Below are 24,100 nucleotides of genomic sequence, written 5' to 3'. Positions count from 1 at the left end.
TGATCTGTTCCTCTGCTTCCCTTCCTTGTCATTTCCCCCCACCCCACATCATGCTAGAGACACAGTCATGAGGAAGACCAGAAGTCTCTATCCCAAAGAACTGCTAATCTGACTGAGGAGGAAAATAGTATACAATCAAGACAGCCAGAAATACCATGACCAATTCATCCAGTTTGCTTGGAGTTGCCCCACTGTTAAAACAGAAGGCCCTACGTCCTAGGAATGTCTCTGTCTTAGGGAAACTGAGATGCTTGGTCACCCCACTTAAAGATCACCAGTACTATGGGGAGCATGACTTAGAAAAAGACATAGGTAATGAAACTGTGGCCGTGGAAGGACCCACCTTGGACTGGGTGGTCAGAACGCAGTGGGAAAATTAGTACTTTGATTTTCTATGTTACAGATAGGTATCTATATCTCAAAGAAGTTAAATGGGTTATCTATGGTCATATAGCCAGCAAGTAGTCTTCTGATTTTCAGTCCACTCTGCTAGTGATTCCAATGTCACCGTCTGTGAGTTTGGGATGGTGACTAAGGTTATAAAGAAAACAGAGGCCCTCTGCCATCCTCTCCTCCTGAGTGGTCCCGTCTTTATCTGCAGCCACTTTTTGGTATATTCGCTCTCCCTTTTCTCTCTCTCCCCTCCCCTCCACCGTCTGCTTCCTTATGCTGGCGGTCTGTCCACCTGATGGCCCTCTTCAGCTCCCTGCCTGATTCCCATCCCACTCTCCATCCCTCCCTCCTTCATCTCACCTCTCTCTCATACCATTTTTCATCTTCATGGAGCCTTGAAGTCTGGAGGTACATTGAACCCCCATGGGTACTCCATTGTAGTCCTTGTTCCATTCTTCAGCAGCCACTCACCGAGCCCCTATTTTGATGCCCAGGACAGTGGTTTGGCAACTGGTCAGTGGTGATGCCATGTGCTTCTCCAGAGATGCCTTCCTGAACCACTCTATCCAAAGATGCTCCCATCCCAGCTTTGCCAAGTCTCTGCACTCAACCTTGTTTTCTTTCTTCAAAGCTCTCATCACTATGTGAAATTAATTTTTGCTACCCTAAAACTTTTTCCATGTCGTCCCCTCTGGAAATCCTCCCCTCACCATATCTGCTGTTGTGATGCAATATGTGCTTTAAAGCCCGGTTCGTGTATTATCTGTTCTTTCGTGAAGCCATTCCTGACTTCTTCAGTCAGAAGGGCTCTCTCCCTCCTTTGAACTCACACAGCACTCTGGATCTCTCTTAGGATACTAACAAACTACATTCTGCCTTGCGCTTGAGCTATTTTTGGTCTGTGTCTCATCCCTCCTAATAAACTATGAGGTCATTCATTTGTTTGGCCAATTGTTAATGATACTATGCCCCAGGCATTATTCAGCCTAGCTGGGAGGAAACACCATTTAAGTGTCTTACTTTGGTCACATCAGAGCCCGATGCATAGTGGATATCAGTACATATTTGTGAATGGGTAGACAAATGGGCGTTGCTAAGAGTCGGACACGACCAAGTGACTTCACTTTCACTTTTCACTTTCATGCATTGGAGAAGGAAATGGCAACCCACTCCAGTGTTCTCGCCTGGAGAATCCCAGGGGCGGGGGAGCCTGGTGGGCTGCCATCTATGGGGTTGCACAGAGTCAGACAAGACTGAAGCGACTTAGTAGCAGCAGCAGACAAATGGGCAGATGGCTGGACGAAGGGATAGGGGTCATTACAGAATGTACAGGGTGCGGGAATGAACTATTGGGTTACTGGGCTTTGTTTTGATTGTAATGTTGGTGGGAGTTGGTGTAGTGGAGTAGGATGGATTATGAACTCATTTGAAGTTCATGAAGCTCAAGGGGTGTTTATATCACCCAGGGATGATATGGGCTGAGTGTGGGACGGGGTTGTGGAGGGGGTGCACGACTGCCCAGTTCACTATCCAGAGTCATACTTCTGAAAAGAAATGGAGTCCTGGCCACAGGCAGTTAGTGCCCCTTAGTCTCACCATGGTGCTCTCCCAACATCTATCAGAGGATCCTCCCCATTCTATATATCTGCTGACAGAGGGTTAAAGTACAGTTTACTTCATTCTTCTAGATCCTTGGCTTTAGATTATCTTCTGGAAGCACTCTGCATAGGCAGCCCCAGGCAGGGAGGCATGGAGAGAGAGCCCAAAGTAAACCTGTTCTTGAGGCCACTCTGTGAAGCGTGACTTCTCCCAATTCTGCGGCTCAAGGTCAGTTTCCAAAGAAGCAGCCAGGAGGGAAAGAGTTAAGTGGGGCCCACGTTTGGGTCTGAGTCCTGAGCCTGCGTGCCTTCCTCTCAGAGATCTGCCAGGCTGAGGGGCCAGAGGCTAAATTTAGCAGGCAGCTAAGGTTTCCTGTGAACAGCTGTCCTGCCCCTCAGAGAAGGAGACTGGAGAGAGGAGGGAGGTCCCTCTCACTGGTCGGAGTCTCTGGCCATTTTGTCTGGGCCCCTCAGCCTCTGGGTGGCTGCCCTCTTGGTGTGGAGATACAGGCAGATCAGCGGTGAGTGTTCTCCCTTCACTTTGTCCTGTGAGCCCAGGACTTACAACCAAAAGGGCAGCAGCTCTTTCCTGAGTGTCAGGGCCCGGCCTCGTCTGGGACCAGCTCCTGGGGGGGTCTCAGGTTCTTTAATAAGCTGTGGGATGGCTCCTGAGTCAAAGGCAGTGGCTCCTGTGGCCTTGGTTAGAGTCGCTGAAGAAGGTACCTTCCCAGTAGAGACAAAAGGTGTGTGTGTGAGAGTGGGAGAGAGAGAGTGTGTGTTCAGAGAAAGTTCAGAGAGAAGGTTCAGAGAAGGACCTCTCTGGTCTGGGGAATACAAATATGTTCAGCATAAGCTATAGTTAAGGCAAACTTCGGACTCCCCTCACTGCTTTCTTGCTGGCACCTGTGGAAGAAGCCAAGGTATCACTTCTTAAATTTCATGACTCCAAGGTGGACTGGGTGGAGTGTTTACATGGCCAGCCGAGTGTGCATTTTGGTGTCCTGATAACAGTAGCTGAATCAAGTCTGACTGGGTTTTCCTCATGAGTTGTTTTCCCACCAGGCGATTAACATGTGGTGACTTTCCCATCCCTAGTTCCATTGAGATGACATCACCAACACACCCCTCACCCCCACACAACCTCCAGAACTAGGTTTTCTAACTGCCTTATTCATGCTAAACCTACAGAGACTGACGGGCTGTCATGGCAACCAGTGGGGACCCAGAAGAGGAGCAGGTAGTCCCGAGTGAAGAGGATGAAGCCAACGTGAGGGCTGTACAGGCCCGGTACCTCCGGAGCCCCTCCCCCAGCCAGTAAGTGTACACTTGCTGAGTGCGGGCCTTCCTCCAGCCATAATGGAAGTGTGCTAGGGAGCGTGATGACGAGTGGACCCCAGGGAGCCTACAGCCACAGCCTTAAGTTCATTCATTCAGCAAACAGTGTTTGCAAATTTTTTATGTGTTATAGTTTATGGAAGAAAAAACTTGCAGATACATTGCAACACAGCATGGTAAGCGCTAGAATTAGCATGCTTAGGGTCTAGTTGATGTGGGGAAGGAAAGGATCACCTGGGCTTGGAAGGTTCATAGGAGGCTTCCTAGAGGAGATGATGCTGGACTTGAACCTCAAAGGGTGAGTAGAAATTTGGCAGGTGTCCCTGGATGATCGTACTTTTTTCCCTAGGAGGGAAATAAGGCTGGAATGGGGATGATAGACCGTAGATCATAGATAAGAGAAGGCATCAAGACAAGAAGACGCCCTTAAGACATCAAATTCTAGCACTAAGGTAATTTTGTATCTGTGATCAGGCTGTGTCTTTCCACTGGGAAGTGTGCTTCCTGGAGGGTTTTCTTTATTTTGTGACAATTAATTTTAAAGCTTCTTTTATATAAAATCATTGAGGATATATGATGATGTAGAATGAAAAATTTGCATACAAATTTTAAGAAAAACCATAAAGCAACAAAGAAATACTTAATTGCTTGCTAAAGCAGTTGTGTGTATGCCTTTTCTTTTTTCTTTTGCTACAAATAATAGTAGGGGACCTGACTTCTAATCTTAACTCTGTCACCAAATTTTAAGTGAAGAATCACTTTAATTTTTGAGCCTATGTCTCCTTATCTAGAAAAAGGGAAGAAAAGACTTAGAATATTTCAAGGTAAATTCACATCAGAGCATCTCTGATGCTGCATGACTTTCCTTTTCCTCGGGCCTCTTGGGGTCTTGTTGGTTCCGGCTTCTTGGGGCTCAACAGGCTTCCCCTTTGGAGTGAGATGGGAGCAAATGTAGGTGCTCGTCACCATAGTGGGCCAGACCACATTGGCCAGATGGAGCTTCAGGGATTTTCCCTTAAAGTTCAGGCTTATGTTCCCACTTAGAAAAACTGTCAGGATTGAGAGATTTAAAATACTGTCCTCCCCTCTCTATGCCACCAGACAAAGCATAGGTAATTTTATGTGTGGTTAGGGTAAGTGATGGCTTCGTGTAGTAGTTGGAGTAATGACCACTGTTATAGCAAATGGACGTTTTTTTTTTCACTCAGGTCTGTTTCAGAACAGGTACCTGAGCAGTGATTCAGGAACTGAGGCTACTTTTGTCTTGTAGATCCTCCACCGTAAGCCCTGACTTCTAAAGTGACTGTGTTCATCAGTCTTGAGACAAAATGGAGAATCTCTCAGGAGGGTTTTATGTGCCAGGCCTGAAAATGGCCCTTTTGCTTCCAATCATACTGGCTTCCCTGTAGCTCAGCAGGTAAAGGATTAGCCTGCAATGCAGGAGACCTTGTTTGATTCCTGGGTAGGGAAGATCCCCTGGAGAAGGGATAGGCTATCTACTCCAGTATTCCTGGGCTTCCGTGGTGGCTCAGCTGGTAAAGAATCTGCCTGCAATGCTGGAGACCTGGGTTCAATCCCTGAGTTGGGAAGATCCCCTGGAGAAAGGCATGGCAACCTACTCCAGTATTCTTGCCTGGCAAATCCCCATGGACAGAGGAGGCTGGTGGGCTGCAGTCCATGGGGTCGCACAGAGTCGGACACAACTGAGCGACTAAGCACTGCTGTTGCTGCTAAGTCGCTTTAGTCCTGTCCCACTCTGTGCGACCCCATAGATAGCAGCCCACTAGGCCCCTCTGTCCCTGGGATTCTCCAGGCAAGAACACTGGAGTGGGTTGCAATTTCCTTCTCCAATGCATGCATGCATGCCAAGTTGCTTCAGTCGTGTCTGACTCTGTGTGACCAGATTCCATTGGCTAGAACTCAGCAATGCCACGCTTTCTTGTAAGGGAATGGTCCATGAACCCAGGAAAAAGAAGTAGGCTTGTTAACACACAGCAGGCTCAGTCACTGTAGTCTCTCAAGGCAGTTAATATTCATGTCTCCTTTTTCACACTCTTAGACCACACTTACTGCCTTCCCAGGGAAACAGCCTGAAATCCCATTTACCAATTGCTGCAAAGTTCAAAGGCTGGGTTCTCTGGAAAGTATGCCCTGTCCACTTCGGGGCTGAATGCAGCTCCTCATGGTCTGACCAGGATAACAGCCCCCGGCCCTACCAAAAAAAAAAAAAAGCCTTCCATCTAATGAAAGGAGGAGTAGGGGACACAGCAGCCATCAGCCCTTACAAATAATGACCCTGTTGAGTGTGGCTTTGCCCCAGAAGTGGAGAGATCTCCTAGGTGTGACCTTGATGTGGCTCTCAGGGTGGCATTCTTGGTCTGTTGTTCTCTGCGGCTTTTAGCTCCATCCCCTGGGCCTTTTTCCTTGTCTGTTATCCTCCACAGCCACATCTGAAATGAAGCTGAAGAGGGTCTCTTCCTTGAGCGCTGCGTAACTTTTGCAGACTTGTCCTGCTTATGGAAACTTGGAGGTCCAAGGGCTGTTTTAAGGCTTATACCACCCAAAGGCCTTTTAAGAGTCATGACTTCTTAGAAAATGTTATCCCTTCAAAAGTTTAATTGGTTTCTGATTTACAGAAACCAGACAACTCCATGTGCCAGAAATCACACCCATAGTTCTTTCTCAGATATAATTTTCAATCCTAATTTATTTCTCTGATTCCTGGTGTACGTGCCTCACTCTCTCAGCTTAATGACAGATATCTTGAGAGATTATCTGAAACTTTAAATTTGAGTAGGAAGTTCAGGATCAAAGTTATTTAGAATGTATAAGGATGCAATAATAAAATGTAATCAATCCAAAAGAAGGTAAGAGAAAAAAGAATACAGGAAAAACATAATTGATAGTAAGAAAATAGTAGGATGGAAGATTTAAACCCAAATATATAAGTAGTTATTTAAACATATATAAGCTAAAATACGTCAGCTTCCCTGTTAGCTCAGCTGGTAAAGAATCCGCCTGCAATGCAGGAGACTCCCATTTGATTCCTGGGTCAGGAAGATCCCCCGGAGAAGGGATAGGCTACCCATTCCAGTATTCTTGGGCTTCCCTGGTGGCTCAGATGGTAAAGAATCAGCGTGCAATGCAGGAGACCTGGGTTTGACCCCTGAGGTGGGAAGATCCCCTGGAGGAAGGCATGGCAACCCACTCCAGTATTCTTGCCTGGAGAATCCCCATGGAAAGAGGAGCCTGGCGGGCTGCAGTCCATGGGGTTGCAAAGAGTCAGACACAACTAAGTGACTAAGCACAGCACAGCAGACTAAATACTTCAATTAAAAAACAAAAATTGGCAGACTCAATTTTTTCACAAGCCTACATACTTTTTACAAGAGACACACTCAAAAATAAAGATGTACAAAGGTGAACAAAAGATAGAAAACTTATACTACACTGTTCTGGTTACTATTGTTCATAACTCCAAAACTTAGTGTCATAAAATAGCCATTTTATTATGTTCATTATTTGGAATCTGGATAGGCACAGTAGTGTGGCTTGTTTGTTTCAGGATGTCTGGGGCCTCAGCTAAAAAGACTTGGAGACTGGGGATAAATTTTAGCCTGCGGTGACTCAAGAGCTGGGAGCTGGTGTCAGAGAGGCATCATCACATGTTTGGCGCTTGAGGTCAAGACCTCAGTTAGGCAATTGGCCTGAATACCTAACATGGTCTTTTCATATGATCTGTCCAAGTGGGTCACTGTGGGCTTTCTCAGAGCCTGGGAGCTGAATTCCAAGACAATAGGACAAAAGTGCATTGATTTTCATGATCTACCCTCAGAAGTCACAGAGAGGACCACCAAAGTTCAGAGGAGGCAACACAGACTCTACCATTCCATTGAAGGTGTATTAGGGTCACGTTGTAGGGAGAACAAGTGGGATGGGATACATCGTGGCCTTCTTCAGAAAGTACCCACTGCTGTAATTGCCAACACTGGCTAGAAGCAAGCCAGTGAAGTGATTTATTGATAGCAAACAAAGAAAACCTTAAAGTTTCAGAATAATCAAAATTGCTATATATTATATTCATTTAAATTATTAAAATTTCTAGGATCTGATAAAGTAACCTCAAAATATGTAAAGCAAAGAATTAACAGAACTGAAGAAAAAGTAAAATTCACAATCTTAGTCAAATGTACATTTTAAAACACACAATCTCAGCAACTGATAGAATGAGGCAAAAAAAAAATCAAAAATATAAGAAATGTAAATAAAACAATAAATAAAATTAACCTAATTTGCATTTATAGAATATATACCCAACAATTGCAAGAGATAGATTCTTATCATGTGCACATGGAATTTTTAACCAAAAAGTTCATACATGCATTGGGTCATATGTATATCAATAAGTTTTTAATGCTTGAAATCATATAAAACATGTTCTCTAATCATTGCAGAGTTAAGCTAGAAATCATTAAAGACAAAATACACAGTAGAAATTTCAAGAGTTAGTATCTAAGAGAATAGCATGGAAGTTCATTGATTTTCCTGATCTAGCCTCAGAAAGAAAGTCACATGAAACAAATATTCAAAAGGAGACAACATAAACTCCACCACCCCCCTGGAGAGGCATCAAGGTGACACTTACAAGGAGCAAGTGGGATGGGATATATTGAAATATATGGATGACAGACATTCAAATTACAACCACAGTTCAATAGTACGATACTCACCAGACTGCCTAAAATTAAACACTGACAATAGCAAATATTAATGAGGATGTGAAGCAAACAAGATGTTCCTGTTCATTGCTGGTAAGAGGGTAAATTAGTACAACCCTATGGAAAATTGTTTCCTAGTATCTAAACAGGAGAAGGCAATGGCACCCCACTCCAGTACTCTTGCCTGGAGAATCCCATGGACGGAGGAGCCTGGTAGGCTGCAGTCCATGGGTTCACTAAGAGTCAGACAGGACTGAGCGATTTCACTTTCACTTTTCACTTTCATGCATTGGAGAAAGAAATGGCAACCCACTCCAGTGTTCTTGCCTGGAGAATCCCGGGGACAGGGGAGCCTGGTGGGCTGCCATCTATGGGCTCGCACAGAGTCGGCCACGACTGAAGCGACTTAGCAGCAGCAGCAGTATCTAAACACATGCTTGTCCTATGGCCCAGCAGGCTCATTCCTGATACATACTTAACAGAAGTAAGTATATATGTGCACCGGAAGAGAAGTACTAATACTAGAATGCTTTAGCAGCTAACAGTCATTAAGAATATAGAATGTTTGAGCAACATGAAGAACTGTCTAATTAATAGTAGGCTAGATAAATAAAGTCTGGTGAATATTTTAAAATACTGACCTAGGTGTTTTATTAAGTGCCTGTCACTGTGGTGTGACTGAGCTTCTGAGGTCATTGGCTGGAGAGGGCGATCAGTGAGTGCCAGGTGTGAAAGCAGAAGGTGGGTCACCGCAGGGAGAGCTGGTTCTGCCAGTTCCAGAGTCTCACATAAAGTGAGCTGGCAGCAGGACACAAACATTGATTAATACAGACTCCCAGCAGCATCCAGTTCTTAGTCATTCCAGCTGCCAGTCCCCCTCCTAGACAAAAACAGGCTCAACCTGAAAGCCCCACTTACCTATGAAAAGGGCTGAACTCCTGAAAAGTAAGGTCCCACAGAGAGAGCACATTTTCTCTGGGCTCTCAGTGAAGTGAAGTCACTCAGTCGCGTCCAACTCTTTGTGACCCCATGGACTACAGCCTACCAGGCTCCTGTGTCCATGGGATTCTCCAGGCAAGAGTACTGGAGTGGGATGCCATTTCCTTCTCCAGGGGATCTTCCAGGCAAGAGTACTGGAATAGGGTGCCATTTCCTCTCCCGACCCAGGGATCGAACCCAGGTCTCCCGCATTCCAGGCAGACGCTTTAACCTCTGAGCCAAGTGACTCCCTAAATCAATTTGGTTTCAAAGCCCCTTTTGGTTTGTGTACAGTATACTCCTTTGTTGGTGTTGTTCAGTCACTGAGTCATGTCCAATTCTTTTTCGACTCCATGAACTATAGCCCACCAGGCTCCTCTATCCATGGGATTTCCCAGGCAAGAATACTGGAGTGGGTTGACATTTCCTTCTCCACAGTATACTCCTTAGTTTTTAGTTGGTTTTTAGTAGCTGATCCTAAATCAACTAGCCCTTTTCAGAAATGTTCAAGAAAGTCAAACACACAGTAACACTTCACAGACTATCCCTTCCTGCAATTATCATAAAATCTGAGGTATAAACTAGTGCAGCCGCACTGACTTTTGAGTCATCACCCAGTCAAGCCCACTGCGCTGTGCAGAACCAGGCTTAAACTAGCCCAGGTGAGTATCTACAGCATCGTTAAAAATGAAAAGGCAACTCACAAACTGGGAGAAAAAAATGAAAATCACATATCTGATAATGAGCTCATACCCAAAATATACATTTAAAAAACTCTCAAAACCCAGTAAAAGAGAAACCACACAATTTTGATTATGGTAATGATCTCATTTATTTGTATATCAAACTTTACCAGTCTGTACATTTTAAATATGTGCTGTATGTGTAACAATTATACCTTAAATAAAACTGTGGGTTTTTTAAAGCTATGGAAAGAGAATTATTAATAAAACTCTCTTCTAGGAGCCTATATAGTGATGGGGGAAGAGTGAAAATGGTGTAATTAAGGTCAATATTAAGGTCAGCTCTGCTCTGCCACTTTCTAGTCACGAAAGCCTATATAAATAACATAGTCATAAAACTGGGATATCAGTTTTACCTAGTGACAGAAATTAAACAATATAGTAAAATATATACTATTTATATTATATATAATATATAACCTACATTATTACAATATAACATATATCTCCTGCATTAGCAGGTGGATTCTTTACCACTGAGCCACCTGGGAAGCCCATTCTAAGCAACAGATCATCACCCAAGTCTGAACAATCCTCCCTGTACTTAATAAATGCCTGAAATTCCATCCTCCTTGTTTTATCACTTTAGCTAAAAGCTTGAGCCTTTTTTAAATTAAGTTATGTGTGGAAGAGCAAATATCCCACCAGCAGAGTCTCAGTGCTAGTTTCCTAGGGCTTCTGTAACAAATTCCCACAAACTGAGTGGCTTAAAAACCACACACACGCACACAGCACAAATATATTCTCTCACAGTTTTAAAGGCCAGAAATCTGAGATCCAGGTGCTGGCAGGGACACCCTCCCTCCAAAGAATCCAGGGAAGACTTTGTCCTTGCCTCTGCCTTGCTTCTGTTGGCTCTAGGAGTTTCTTGGCTTGCAACAGTGTGACTCCAACCTCTGCCTCTGTCTTCATATGGTCGTCTTGTCTCTGTCTTCTCTTGTGTCCTTTTTTTACATATAAATTTATTTATTTTTAATTTGAGGATAATTTCTTTACCATGTTGTGTTGGTTTCTGCTATACATCAACATGAGTTAGCCACAGGTCTTAGAGGAAACCATAGGCAGTATGCTCTTTGACATACATCACACCAGGGTCCTCTATGACTAAAGTAAGGAAAATTAAAAAAAAAAAAAATGTAAATTACTCAAACTTAAAAGCTTTTGCACAGCAAAGAAAATAATAAACAACATTAAAAGACAAACCTCAGAATGGAAGAAAATAATTGCAAATGAAACAACAGACAAAAGGATTAATCTCCAGAATATATAAATAACTCTTACAGCTCTTGTGTTCTTTTTAAGTGACATCTGCCACTGAATTTATGGTCTACCCTATTCCATGAATGGACTTCCCTCATAGCTCAGTTGGTAAAGAATCTGCCTGCAATGCAGGTTGACCCCAGTTCGATTCCTGGGTCAGGAAGATCTGCTCAAGAAGGGATAGGCTACCTACTCCAGTATAGGGCCACCCAAGATGGATGGGTCATGGTGGAGAGTTCTGACAAAATGTGGTCCACTAGACAAGGGAATGGCAAACCACTTCAGTATTCTTGCCTGGAGAACCCCATGAACAGTATGAAAAGACAAAAGATAGGACACTGAAAGAACTCCCCAGGTCGGCAGGTGTCCAATATGCTACTGGAGATCAGTGGAGAAATAACTCCAGAAAGAATGAAGAGACAGAGCCAAAGCAAAAACAACACCCAGTTGTGGATGTGACTGGTGATGGAAGCAAGGTCTGATGCGGAAAAGAGCAATACTGCATAGGAACCTGGAATGTTAGGTCCATGAATCAAGGAAAATTGGAAGTGGCCAAACAGGAGATGGCAAGAGTGAATATTGACATTTTAGGAATCAGCAAACTAAAATGGACTGGAATGGGTGAATTTAACTCAGATGACCACTATATCTACTACTGTGGGCAAGAATGCCTTAGGAGAAATGGAGTAGCCGCACAGTCAACAAAACAGTTCAAAATGCAGTACTTGGATGCAATCTCAAAAATGACAGAATGATCTCTGTTCATTTCCAAGGCAAACCATTCAATATCACAGTAATCCAAGTCTATGCCCCAACCAGTAATGCTGAAGAAGCTTAAGTTTAATGGTTCTATGAAGACCTACAAGACCTTCTAGAACTCACACCCCCAAAAAGATGTCCTTTTCATCATAGGGGACTGAAATGCAAAAGTAGGACGTCAACAGATACTGGAGTAACAAGCAAATTTTGCCTTGAAGTATGAAATGAAGCAGGGCAAAGGCTAATAGAGTTTTGCCAAGAGAACACATTGGTGATAGCAAAAACTCTCTTCAAACAATACAAGAGAAGACTCTACAGGTGGAATCACCAGACGGTCAATACTGAAATCAGATTGATTACATTATTTGCAGCCAAAATGGAGAAGATCTATACAGTCAGCAAAAAGAAGACCGGGAGCTAACTGTGGCTCAAATCATGAACTCCTTATTGACAAATTCAGACTTAAATTGAAGAAAGAAGGGGAAACCACTAGACCATTCAGGTATGATCTAAATCAAATCCCTTATGATTATACAGTGGAAGTGAGAAATAGATTCAAGGGATTACATCTGATAGACAGAGTGCCTAAAAAACTATGGATGGAGGTTTGTGACATGGTACAGGAGGCAGTGATAAAGACCATCCCCAAGAAAAAGAAATGTAAAAAGGCAAAATGGTTGTCTGAGGGGGTCTTACAAATAGCTGAGAAAAGAAGAGAAGCTAAAGGCAAAGGAGAAAAGGAAAGATATATCCATTTGAATGCAGAGTTCCAAAGATTAGCAAGGAGAGATAAGAAAGCCTTCCTCAGTGATCAGTGCAAAGAAATAGAGGAAAACAACAGAATGGGAAAGACTAGAGATCTCTCCAAGAAAATTGGAGATACCAAGGGAACATTTCGTGAAAAGATGGGCACAATAAAGGACAGAAATAGCATGGACCTAACAGAAGGAGAAGGTATTCAGTAAAGGTGGCAAAAATACACAGAAGAATTGTACAAAAAAAAAGACCTTCATGACCCAGATACGCACAATGGTGTGATCAGTCACCTAGAGTCAGATATCCTGGAATGTGAAGTCAAGTGGGCCTTAGGAAGCATCACTATGAACAAAGCTGGTGAAGGTGATGGAATTCCAGCTGAGCTATTTCAAATCCTTAAAAATGATGCTGTGAAAGTGCTGCACTCAATATGCCAACAAATTTGGAAAACTCACCAGTGGCCACAGGACTGGAAAATGTCAGTTTTCCTTTCAATCCCAAACAAAGGCAATATCAAAGAATGTTCAAACTACCGCACAATTGCACTCATCTCACACACTAGTAAAGTAATGCATAAAATTCTGCAAGCCAGACTTCAACAGTACATGTTGAACTGTGGACTTCCAGATGTTCAAGCTGAATTTAGAAAAGGCAGAGGAACCAGAGATCAAATTGCCAACATCCATTGGATCATTAAAAAAGCAAGAGAGTTCCAGAAAAACAACTAATTCTGCTTCATTGACTACACTAAAGCCTTTGACTGTGTGGATCACAACAAACAGCGGAAAATTCTTAAAGAGATGGGAATACCAGACCACCTTACCTGATTCCTGAGAAATCTGTATGCAGGTCAAGGAGCAACAATTAGAACTGAACATGGAACAACAGACTGGCTCTAAATCAAGAAAGGAGTACGTCAAGGCTGTATATTGTCACCCTGCTTATTTAACTTATATGCAGAGTACATCATGAGAAACGCTGGCCTGGATGAAACACAAGCTGGAATCAAGATTGCCAGGAGAAATATCAATAACCTCAGATAAGCAGATGACACCACCCTTAAGGGAGAAAGTGAAGAGGAACTAAAAAGTTTCTTGATGAAAGTGAAAGAGGAGAGTGAAAAAGTTAGCTTAAAACTCAACATTCAGAAAACTAAGATTATGGCATCAGATCCCATCACTTCATGGCAAATAGATGGAAAACAGTGGAAACAATGAGAGACCTTATTTTGGGGGGCTCCAAAATCACTGCAGATGGTGACTGCAACCATGAAATTAAAAGAAGCTTGCTCCTTGGAAGAAAAGCTATGACCAACCTAGACAGCATATTAAAAAGCACAGACATTACTTTAAGGTCTGTCTAGGAGAAGGCAATGGCACCCCACTCCAGTACTCTTGCCTGGAAAATCCCATGGATGGAGGAGCCTGGAAGGCTGCAGTCCATGGGGTCGCTGAGGGTCGGACACAACTGAGTGACTTCACTTTCACTTTTCACATTTCACTTTCATGCATTGGAGAAGGAAATGGCAACCCACTCCAATGTTCTTGCCTGGAGAATCCCAGGGATGGGAAGCCTGGTGGGCTGCCATCTATGGGGTCGCACAGAGTCGGATATGACTAAAGCGACTTAGCAACAGCAGCAGCAGTCAAAGCTATGGTTTTTCCAGTAGTCATGTATGGATGTGAGAGTTGGACTATAAAGAAAGCTGAGCGCCAAAGAACTGATGCTTTTGAACTGTGCTGTTGGAGAAGACTCTTGAGAGTCCCTTGGACTGCAAGGAGATCCAACCAGTCCATCCTAAAGGAGATCAATCTTGAATATTCATGGACTGATGCTGAAGCTGAAGCTCCAATACTTTGGCCACCTGATGTGAAGAACTGATTTATTTGAAAAGATCCTGATGCTGGGAAAGATTGAAGGCAGGAGGAGAAGGGGATGACAGAGGTTGGGATGGCTGGATGGCATCACCAACTCAAAGTCTGAGTTTGAGTAAGCTCCAGGAGTTGGTGATGAAAGGGAAGCCTGGAGTGTTGCAGTCCATGGGGTCTCAAAGAGTCGGACACAAGTGATCGACTAAACCGAACTGAATCCATGATAGTCTCTTCTCAAGGTTTTTGACTTAACTAATCTGCAACAATCTTTTTTCCAAAAAGGCTTGCATTCGCAGGTTCTGGGAGATATATCTTTGGTGGGGCCATCATTCAACCCATTGTAACTTTAGATCCAGCCCCGGGGCAATACAACGGTATTCTGTTCTGTGGAACCAGGAGAGAGATTTGCAAAAGTCCAACTAGTGCTGCAAACAGGCACAGCCAACAGGGCAGAGTTCATTCGGGGATGAAGTGTGATTGCTGTCCCAGCAGGGAGTCTTAACATTCCCAGCCTCATCTGCAAATCTCATCCCTGGGTGAGTAAAGAACCTGAGAAAGGGGTGTAGACAGTAGAGAGAGGTGTCAAGTCTTCTATTTTTGCCTGAGTTAGACCCTGACCTCAAACACCTTAAATTCTAAACTAGCTGCTGTGTGTCACTTTCTCTGGAGGAAAACCTGTAGCTAGTCACCCATTTTCCATCTCGGCAAATTTCCTGAGGTAATTCATGAGTTAACATTAAAATGTAAAACCCCATATGCAGTGGGGCCACCTGGTGGAGCCTTCACCCATATCCATAACCTCCATCAAACCTCCCCAGTAAACCCCGCAGTTTGAAGAACTGGTGTGCTTGCGATGCAAACCAACCTCCAGACAGGCCCTCCGTCACAGGAGGCTGCTGCCCGCCAAGCCTGCCCACACAGAGGGTCTGGAGTCTACATCTGCTGCTTCTCTTCCTCCTCAGCTATGACCCGTTTTCTCTTCCTTTCCAAATAAAGATCAGACTTCTTTATCCTTCTATTATTCTAATTTGAATAATGTTTTTCTGTTTTCCTTAATTTTTTTCCAAGTCAAAAATCCATTTCTTGCTCTGACTTCAGATCTGATTTTTCAAGCCTTTGCAGTGTTTTGGAACTTCCCACTGATCTGGTCAGGCTGCCTCTCTCGGTGGCATTTTCCCCTTCTCTCTCAGCATAGCTCCGTAGCTGTGCTTTGCTTGCCCCTCTTATCTTGAGGCCTGCATGTCTGGTGGGGGGGGGTGGCAAGAGACAGGGGCATGGCACGTCAGGTCTGTGTGTCCTGGTCATGCGTCCTTGGGAAATGGCTCCTCCCATACACCCTTGCTCTTTTATATATCTTTTCCCATGAAAATTTTTCTGCCATGCCTCTTTCACAAAGCTTGCTAGAAGCAGCTTGCTAAAAATAGATTTGCTTTGGTGACTTCTCGTCTTCCTTGGAGCCTGAACTTTGCCTGTATGGTCACTTTCACTGAAGCCCAGAAATCTGTTCCTTTTTTGCAAAAGCCAAATCAAGGAAGACACCCTCTCCGGGGCCTCTGCCTCCATTTCATTTCCAAGGGACTCACTGAAAGGAAGTGACCAGCTGTAAGGGGGTCAGGGTTGAAGGATCCCAATTCCACTCCATTTTGGGTCTTGACAACCTGGCAACTGATTTAAAGAACTGGCTTACAAACTTTGTCAACTGTAATCCACAGTGGGACATACCATTTACTCACAGCATATGCATATAGGTTTGTGTAAATTTTAAAAAGGTTTCAAAAATTGTATTTATCTTTAAAATGGATGGTACCATTCTCTATTCTTTTTTTTTCTTTTCTTTTCCAGATGCTAGGTGCGACCCATTGATTTTATGATACACTAATAGGTCACAGTCTGCAATTTTGAAAAACACCGATTTAAAGAAAGCTGCCCCCATCTCTGCTCTTGGTTAGGAAGTCCATCAAACTCTGCTTTATTATTTATCTTCAATTCACCTTCAAGGCTCTTTAGCTGCTGCTTCCTGATCCTATGATGAGGTGTATATCGATCCTAGCGCCTCTGCTTCCCTGCCAGCCTTTCTGAGCAGCCAGCCCTTGCTGCTTTCCAATCACACTGTGTCATCCCACTCCATCTCAGGCATGCGGGTGGAGGTACAGACATAAATCAAAACCTCTAGAGCCGCTGTCTCACTGACCTTGCAAATATAAACAGGGCCACTTGTCCAGATCTCAGCCTCCTTCCTCCTTTCTTTCTCTGCAGTCCTGCTTCTCAGTAGAAAATAAGAGCAGCTTCACAATGCCGCTGGGACACTTGTTCTCCATTCAGGTCATTTCAAGTCCTACCCACACACCTTCTTTATTAGACTCAGTAAACTGTGTCTCCACCAAATAGTCTGAGGACTGTTATGTTTCCATCTCCTCCTCTCGTAACAGGTTAACTCATAAAGCACTTGGAATTTACATCCTTCCTTAACACTGGAGGATGCTGAGCTGAGTTTACTGCAGCTTGAATTTTTGCATCAGCAGTCAAAACAGATGCATTGTGGGGTAGGGGAGGGGCATTTGAGCATAACTTCCCTCTTTTCTCAATCATAAAACCTCCAACTTCTCAAAAGTGTACTGGGTCGTCTTCAAATGATTTCTCAGATTCACTGACTCATGAGCTGGAGTTCAGTCTTTACCACCAACAAGAATGAAGAATGTTTCTCCACCATTTCTATTTTCAGATTTTAATTTCAAATACTCCCCTATCAAATGTACAGCCTCAGAGTTTAAGTATATTTAGGACAGGCTGTTAGTTCCTGGTATTTGTCATGTGAAATCAAATCCACACGCTCTGAAGTCAACATTGTTTAGGGAAAATGCCAGGATCAAAGGCTCGAAGAAAGAGTACCTGGTGGGGATCCCGGGGGACACCACCTGCTGAGCTCCTGACTCGGGTCTTTCTGCACACCTGACAGGTGAGGGCTTCTCCTGTGTTTCTTTTCAGTTTGTGCCTGTCACCTCCCTGAATGCAGAGCCCTGGAGACCTGCAGAGGAACAAAGAAAACAGATCTCTGGGAGAATGAGGGGCCATGCTAGGAAGAAGTCCTTATCATCCCCAGAGTAACACGAGAATTCTTGGCTAATTACCCTTTCAAGGTTTTGATTTGATCCCCCTCATCAACTCGAATCTCATTTTAAAATAATACTGACCCTTAAGAAACAAGACAATTATTTTATTAACAATTAATAAATAAGGGCTCTCCTGATAGCTCAGTGGTAAAGAATCCGCCTGCAGTGCAGGAGACACGGGTTCAGTCCCTGGGTCGAGAAGAGCCCCTAGAGAAGGAAACGGCAACCCACTCCAGTATTCTTGCCTGGGAAGTCCCATGGACAGAGGAGTCTGGTGAAATATAGTCTGTGGGGTCACAAAGAGTCAACACAGCTGAGTCTGCATGCACCTTATGCATTAATAAATAAAAAAGTAAAACTCGCTTAATAAATATCATTGAAATGGAAATGTGACTCAAATTTATATAAAATTTAAGACTCTGAATCTAGTTTTATGAAATGTTGCTATGTTAAAACTGAGACTGCTTATATATTTTGGAGATTAATCCTTTGTTGCTTTGTTTGCAAGTATTTTCTCCCATCCTGAGGGTTATTTTTTAACCTTGCTTATGGTTTCCTTTGCTGTGCAAAAGCTTTTAAGTTTCTTTAGGTCCCTTTTGTTTATTTCTGTTTTTATTTTTATTACTCTAGGAGGTGGGTCAAAAAGGATCTTGCTGTGATTTATATCATACAGTGTTCTGCCCATGTTTTCCTTTAAGAGTTTTATAGTTTCTGGTCTAACATGTAGGTCTTTAATCCATTTTGAGTTTATTTTTATGTATGGTGTTAGGAAGTGTTCTAATTTCATTCCTTTACCTGTAGCTGTCCAGTTTTCGCAGCACGATTTATTGAAGAGGCTGTCTTTTCCCCATTGTATATTCTTGCCTTCTTTGTCAAAGATAAGATGGCCATAGGTGCATGGGTTTATCTCTGGGCTATCTGTCCTGTTCTATTGGTCTGCATTTCTGTTTTGGTGCCAGTGCCATACTGTCTTGATGACTGTAGCTTTCTATTATGGTCTGGAGTCAAGGAGCCTGATTCCTCCAGCTCCAGATGAACCCATTTGTGGGGCAGGGATTTAGATGCAGATGTAGAGAACAGACGTGGACATACGGGGGGAAGGGAGCCCAGGACAACATTCACACAAACGATTATGTGTAAAACAGATAGCTGGTGGGAAGCAGTGGTATAGCACAGGAAGCTCAGCTCTGTGATGACCCAGAGGGGTGGGTTGGGGGTAGGGTGGGAGGGAGGCTGAAGAAGGAAGGGACACATGTACAGATATATAGCTAATTCATATACATATGGCTAATTCACTTTGTTGTAGCAGAAACAAACATTGTAGAGCAATTATATTCCAATTTTTACAAAAACTGAGACTGCCCTGAGTCCTGGGCCCAAAATATCACTAGGGGCTGGAACAGTGTTAGAGCTTACTTTCATATTGGTGTTATTTTATTGTTGCCTCCCAACTGCAACAAATTGAGGTCAGCCACTGGTATTTACTAGGTTCTGTATTACTATCAGGGAGAAGAATGCCTTGGCATTTGCTCCAAATTGACTACTTACTTAGTCCTTGAAATGGTGTTGTTGCTGTCATCTCCTGCAGCCTAACAGATTGCCCCAAAATGTTATGACTTAAGACAATAATTTTTTTTTTTTGTCTTCTTTCTGTGGGTAGGGATTTGGACGGGATGGGGCAGCTTCTCTGTGTTTCACGTGGTGTCAGCTTGAGTGGCCCAAGAGGTGAAGGATGTTCCTCTAGAAGGCTCATCCACATGGCTGAATGTCGGCTAGGAGCTTGGCAGAGAGTGTTGGTCAATAGCTTTTCCAGCTTGGTGGCTTTGGGGTGGTTGAGGTCATCTGACTTCTAATATGGAAGCTCAGGGTTTCTGAAGAGAGAACACCAAGAGCCAGGAGCAGGGAGCTACCCTTAAGGTTCAGATCGAGACATTGTAATGTCACTCCCACCATAGTCTATGTGAGAACAGTCACAGAAGCCACCAAGATGCCAGGGAGGGGGACAAAGATTCCCTCTATGTGAGGGGCGTCATGGATCTGGGGCCACCATAAGAAAAGAATTTCTAACTGCCAATATAGGCCTCCAAGATGTACACATCTTGACCTCAGAAGAGCTGAGAATGAGCATGGACACAAGATAGCCAGCACTCTGGGTTTGCTCCTGGGTTTGCATCCCAGTAAAATGATGAGCCAGTAGCCAATACTTGATAAATACCATTGTGTTCTAACTATTGTACCTGCCACATTCCCTTAAATATGGTACTTCCCTGAGGACAAATTCAGTCAGTCAGTGAATCAGAAAATATCTATTAAGCAGACAGTAAACTAGATTCTGGGAACCTAACAGCTCACAAAATACTCTAACAGCACTAAGACTATTTTGCCACAGGTGTGGTTTAATGAGTCTAATAAAGAAGGTGTGGTCTCTGCCTCACAGAGGGTATGGTCTTTTATAGGAAACAGAATTTATCAAATTATTTTGTAAATAAATGTAAAGTTACATTAATAGAAGTGCTACAAAAAAAAGGTGTATGGTGCAATGAGAGGTGGAAAACAGGGAAAACTTCCCTAGTGAAACGATGATTAAACTAAGATCTGAAAGATCAGTGAGGAGGGGGAGGACTGATTATCCAGGCAGTGGAAATTGGCTTTGGCAAAATGCCTGGGCAAAAGGAAAATTGGTGAGGATGGAAAGCCTAGAGAATCAGTGTACTGGAAAGAAGTGAGCCCAAGGGAAGCCAGCACAAGCTGAGGCTGGAGAGTAGAAAGAGATCAGAGACTGCTGGACTGTGGAGACTATCAAGTTTGATCGCCAAGGTGGTATGTGGTATGTGGACACCCTGTCTGCTGCCGAGAATTCCGTCCATTCAGCCAGTCACCCATGTGTTCATCCATCTACCCATCTGTCCACTTACCATCCATGCAGTCATCAAAACCTGTCTGGTCACTCACCATCCATGTGCTGGAGGTACAGGGAGAAATATGACTGCTTAATCTGTATGACAAAGGTCCATATAGTCAAAGCTATGGTTTTTCCAGGAGTCATGTATGGATGTGAGAGCCGGACCATAAGGAAGGCAGAGTGCCAAAGAATTGATGCTTTTGAACTGTGGTGCTGGAGAACTCCTGAGAGTCCCTTGAACAGCAAGGAGATAAAACCAGTCACTTGTAAAGGAAATCAACCCTGAGTATTCATTGGAAGGACTGATGCTGAAGCTGAAGCTCCAATACTTTGGCCACCTGATGTGAAGAGCTGACTCACTGAAAAAGATGCTGGGAAAGCGTGAAGGCAGGAGGAGAAGGCAGTGACAGAAAGTGAGATGGGTGGATAGCATCATTGACTCAATGGACATAAGTTTGAGCCAACTCTGGGAGATAGTGAAGGACAGGGAAGCCTGGTGTGCTACAGTTCATGGGGTTGTAAAGAGTCAGACATGACTCAGCGACTGAATAACAACAAATCTGTACATTTACAGCTTGTGTACAACCCGCCGGGTGTTCTACTCTTTATTATCTTTACAAAGCAATGAGGTCTCAAAAAGCCTCTCTAGTTCTGGCATCCAGGATAATATTAATGTTTCACAAATCTCACTCTTAATAGTCACACTCACTCCCCGGTTACGCTTATTTGAAATGCATCTTCTGGTCACAAGTCATACTTGGGAATCATCCATCACAGTTGCTCTTGGAAATCCCTCAGGAACTACCAGTGATGAAGCCACATTATGCTGACCTGCATGGAAAGATTTAGCCACATCCTGGGTAGAGACATTAGCTACTCCTTTCTTCTGTCAAAGACATTTCTTTCTTCATATCTTTGCTGGTTCTGATTACATCATTCTCCCAAGTGGGAAATCCAACGTGTGTGTCTACTACAAGGTAATTGTTCTGCTAATCAATTCAGCTAAACTTAGCACAACTTAGCTCCGTTCAGTTCAGCTGGACTCAGCTCAACTCAACCAAATCCATGCAACCATCTATCCATGTTTTCAACAAGTATTCTTTAAGTATTTTCTGTGTCAAAGTCTATGTTGGGCCTGGGAATCCAGCTGGGGTTTGTCCACCAGCCAGTTCACTTCCCCTTTCCAATCAAAATGGTATCCATGCATTGCAATGGACTGGACTCAGAGCAGGACTGCTCTATGTTTGCAACTTAGCTATCCCACTTATTTACTCTTCGGGGCAATTTTTTTAACCTCTCTATGCCACAATTTCCTCACCTTAAAGCATGAAAAATAAAACCTATTTTGTCAGGATTATTACAAATTCATAAAAGGCACTCAAAATGGTATCCATAACACATTGGATTATCATTGACCAAGGAATATATTTTTGTTGTTGTTCACTCAGTCATGTCCGACTCTTCATGACCCCATGGACTGCAGCATGCCAGGCTTCTCTGTCCATCATCAACTCCCCAAGCTTGCTCAAGCTCATGTCCATTGAGTTGGTGATACCATCCAACCATCTCATCCTCTGTCAGCCCCTTTTCCTCCTGCCCTCGATCTTTCCCAGCATCAGGGTCTTTTCCAGTGAATCAGCTCTTCACATCAAGTGGTCAAAGTATTGGAGCTTCAGCTTCAGCATCAATCCTTCCAATGAATATTTAGGACTTATTTCCTTTAGGATTGACTGGTTTGATCTCCTTGCAGTCCAAGGGGCTCTAAAGAGTCTTCTCCAACACCACAGTTCAAAAGCATCAATTCTTTGGTGCTCAACCATCTTTATAGTCCAACTCTCACATCCATACATGACTACTAGAAAAACCATAGCTTTGACTATATGGACCTTTGTTGGCAAAGTAATATCTCTGCTTTTTAATATGCTGTCTAGGTTTGTCATAAGTCTTCTTCCAAGGAGCAGGCATCTTTTAATTTCATGGCTGAGATCACTCCATCTGAAGTGATCTTGGAGCCCAAGAAAATAAAATCTGGCACTGTTTTCATTGTTTCTCTATCTACTTGCCATGAAATGATGGGACTAGATGCCATGATCTTAATTTTTTGAATGTTGAATTTTAAGCCAAATTTTTGACTCTCTTCTTTCACTTTCATCAAGAGGCTCTTTAGTTCCTCTTCACTTTCTATGATAAGGGTGGTGTCATCTGCATATCTGAGGTTATTGATACTTCTCCCTGCAATCTTGATTCCAGCTTGTGCTTCATCTAGCGCAGCATTTTGCATGATGTACTCTATATATAAGTTAAATAAGATGAGTGACAATATACAGCCTTGACATCCTCCTTTCCCAATTTGGAACCAATCTGTTGTTCTAGGTCTGGTTCTAACTGTTGGTTCTTGACCTGCATACAGGTTTCACAGAAGGCAGGTAAGGTGGTCTGGTATTCCCATCTCTTGAAAAATTTTCCACAGTTTGTTGTGATCCACATAGTCAAAGGCTTTAGTGTAGTCAATGAAGCAGAAGTAGATGTTTTTCTGGAATTCTTTTGCATTTTCTATCATCCAACAGTTATTGGCAATTTGATCTCTGGTACTTTTGCCGTTTCTAATTCCAGCTTGAACATCTGGAAGTTCTCGGTTCACATACTATTGAAGCCTAGCTTGGAGAATTTTGAGCATTACTTTGCTAGTGTGTGAGATGCGTGCAATTGTGCAGCAGTTTGAACATTCTTTGGCATTGCCTTTCTTTGAGATTGGAATGAAAACTGATCTTTTCCTGTCCTGTGGCCACTGCAGAATTTTCCAAATTTGCTGGCATATTGAGTACAGCATTTTAACAGCATCATCTTTTAGGATTTGAAATAGCTCAGCTGGAATTCTATCACCTTCACTAGCTTTGTTCTCAGTGATGCTTCCTAAGGTCCAGGATATCTGGCTCTAGGTGAGTGATCACACCATCATGGTTATCTGGGTCATGAAGGTCTTTTTTGTACAGTTCTTCTGTGTATTCTTACCACCTCTTCTTAATATCTTCCACTTCTGTTAGGACCATGCCATTTCTGTCCTTTATTGTGCCCATCTTTGTATGACATGTGCCCTTGGTATCTTTAATTTTCTTGAAGAGATCTCTAGGCTTCCCCACTCTGTTGTTTTCCTCTATGTCTTTGCACTGATCACTTAGGAAAGGGCTTTCCTGGTGGCTCAGATGGTAAAAAATCATCCTGCATTGCGGGAGATCTGTGTTTGACCCCTGGGTTGGGAAGATCCCCTGAAGAAGGAAATGGCTACTCACTCCAGTATTCTGGCCTGGAAAATCCCATGGGGTCACAAAGAGTCAGACACAACTGAGCAAATTTCAATTTCATTTTTCACTTAGGAAGGCTTTCTTATCTCCTTGCTATTCTTTGAAACTCTGCATTCAGATGGGTTTATCTTTACTTTTCCTTTCACTTCTTTTCTTTTCTCAGCTATTTGTAATGCCTCCTCACACAGCCATTTTGCTTTTTGCATTTGTTTTTCTTGGGGATGATTTTGATCACTGCCTCCTTACAATGTTATGAACCTCCATCCATAGTTCTTCAGGAACTCTATCAGATCTAATCCCTTGAATCTATTTGTCACTTCCACTGCAAAATTTTAAGGGATTTGATTTAAGTCATACCTGAATAAGCTAGTGGTT

At 43.3% G+C, this 24,100-nt stretch overlaps 1 protein-coding gene across 1 annotated transcript in view; it reads left to right on the top strand.

Annotated features, from left to right (window-relative positions):
- The first annotated feature begins 2,354 nt into the window (after positions 1–2,354).
- The window catches only part of STYXL2 (serine/threonine/tyrosine interacting like 2), a 53,083-nt gene continuing 31,337 nt past the window's right edge, over positions 2,355–24,100 (top strand). Inside the window, exons 1-2 of the mRNA XM_045165976.1 lie at positions 2,355–2,512; positions 3,180–3,305. Of these exons, the coding sequence (XP_045021911.1) occupies positions 3,196–3,305 (110 nt within the window). The 5' untranslated portion in view covers positions 2,355–2,512; positions 3,180–3,195. The remainder of the gene's footprint in view (positions 2,513–3,179; positions 3,306–24,100) is intronic.

The sequence above is a fragment of the Bubalus bubalis genome, chromosome 6, assembly GCF_019923935.1.
Source record: "Bubalus bubalis isolate 160015118507 breed Murrah chromosome 6, NDDB_SH_1, whole genome shotgun sequence".
NCBI classification, from domain to species: Eukaryota; Metazoa; Chordata; class Mammalia; order Artiodactyla; family Bovidae; genus Bubalus; species Bubalus bubalis.
This window is presented reverse-complemented; position numbering and strand designations above follow the sequence as displayed.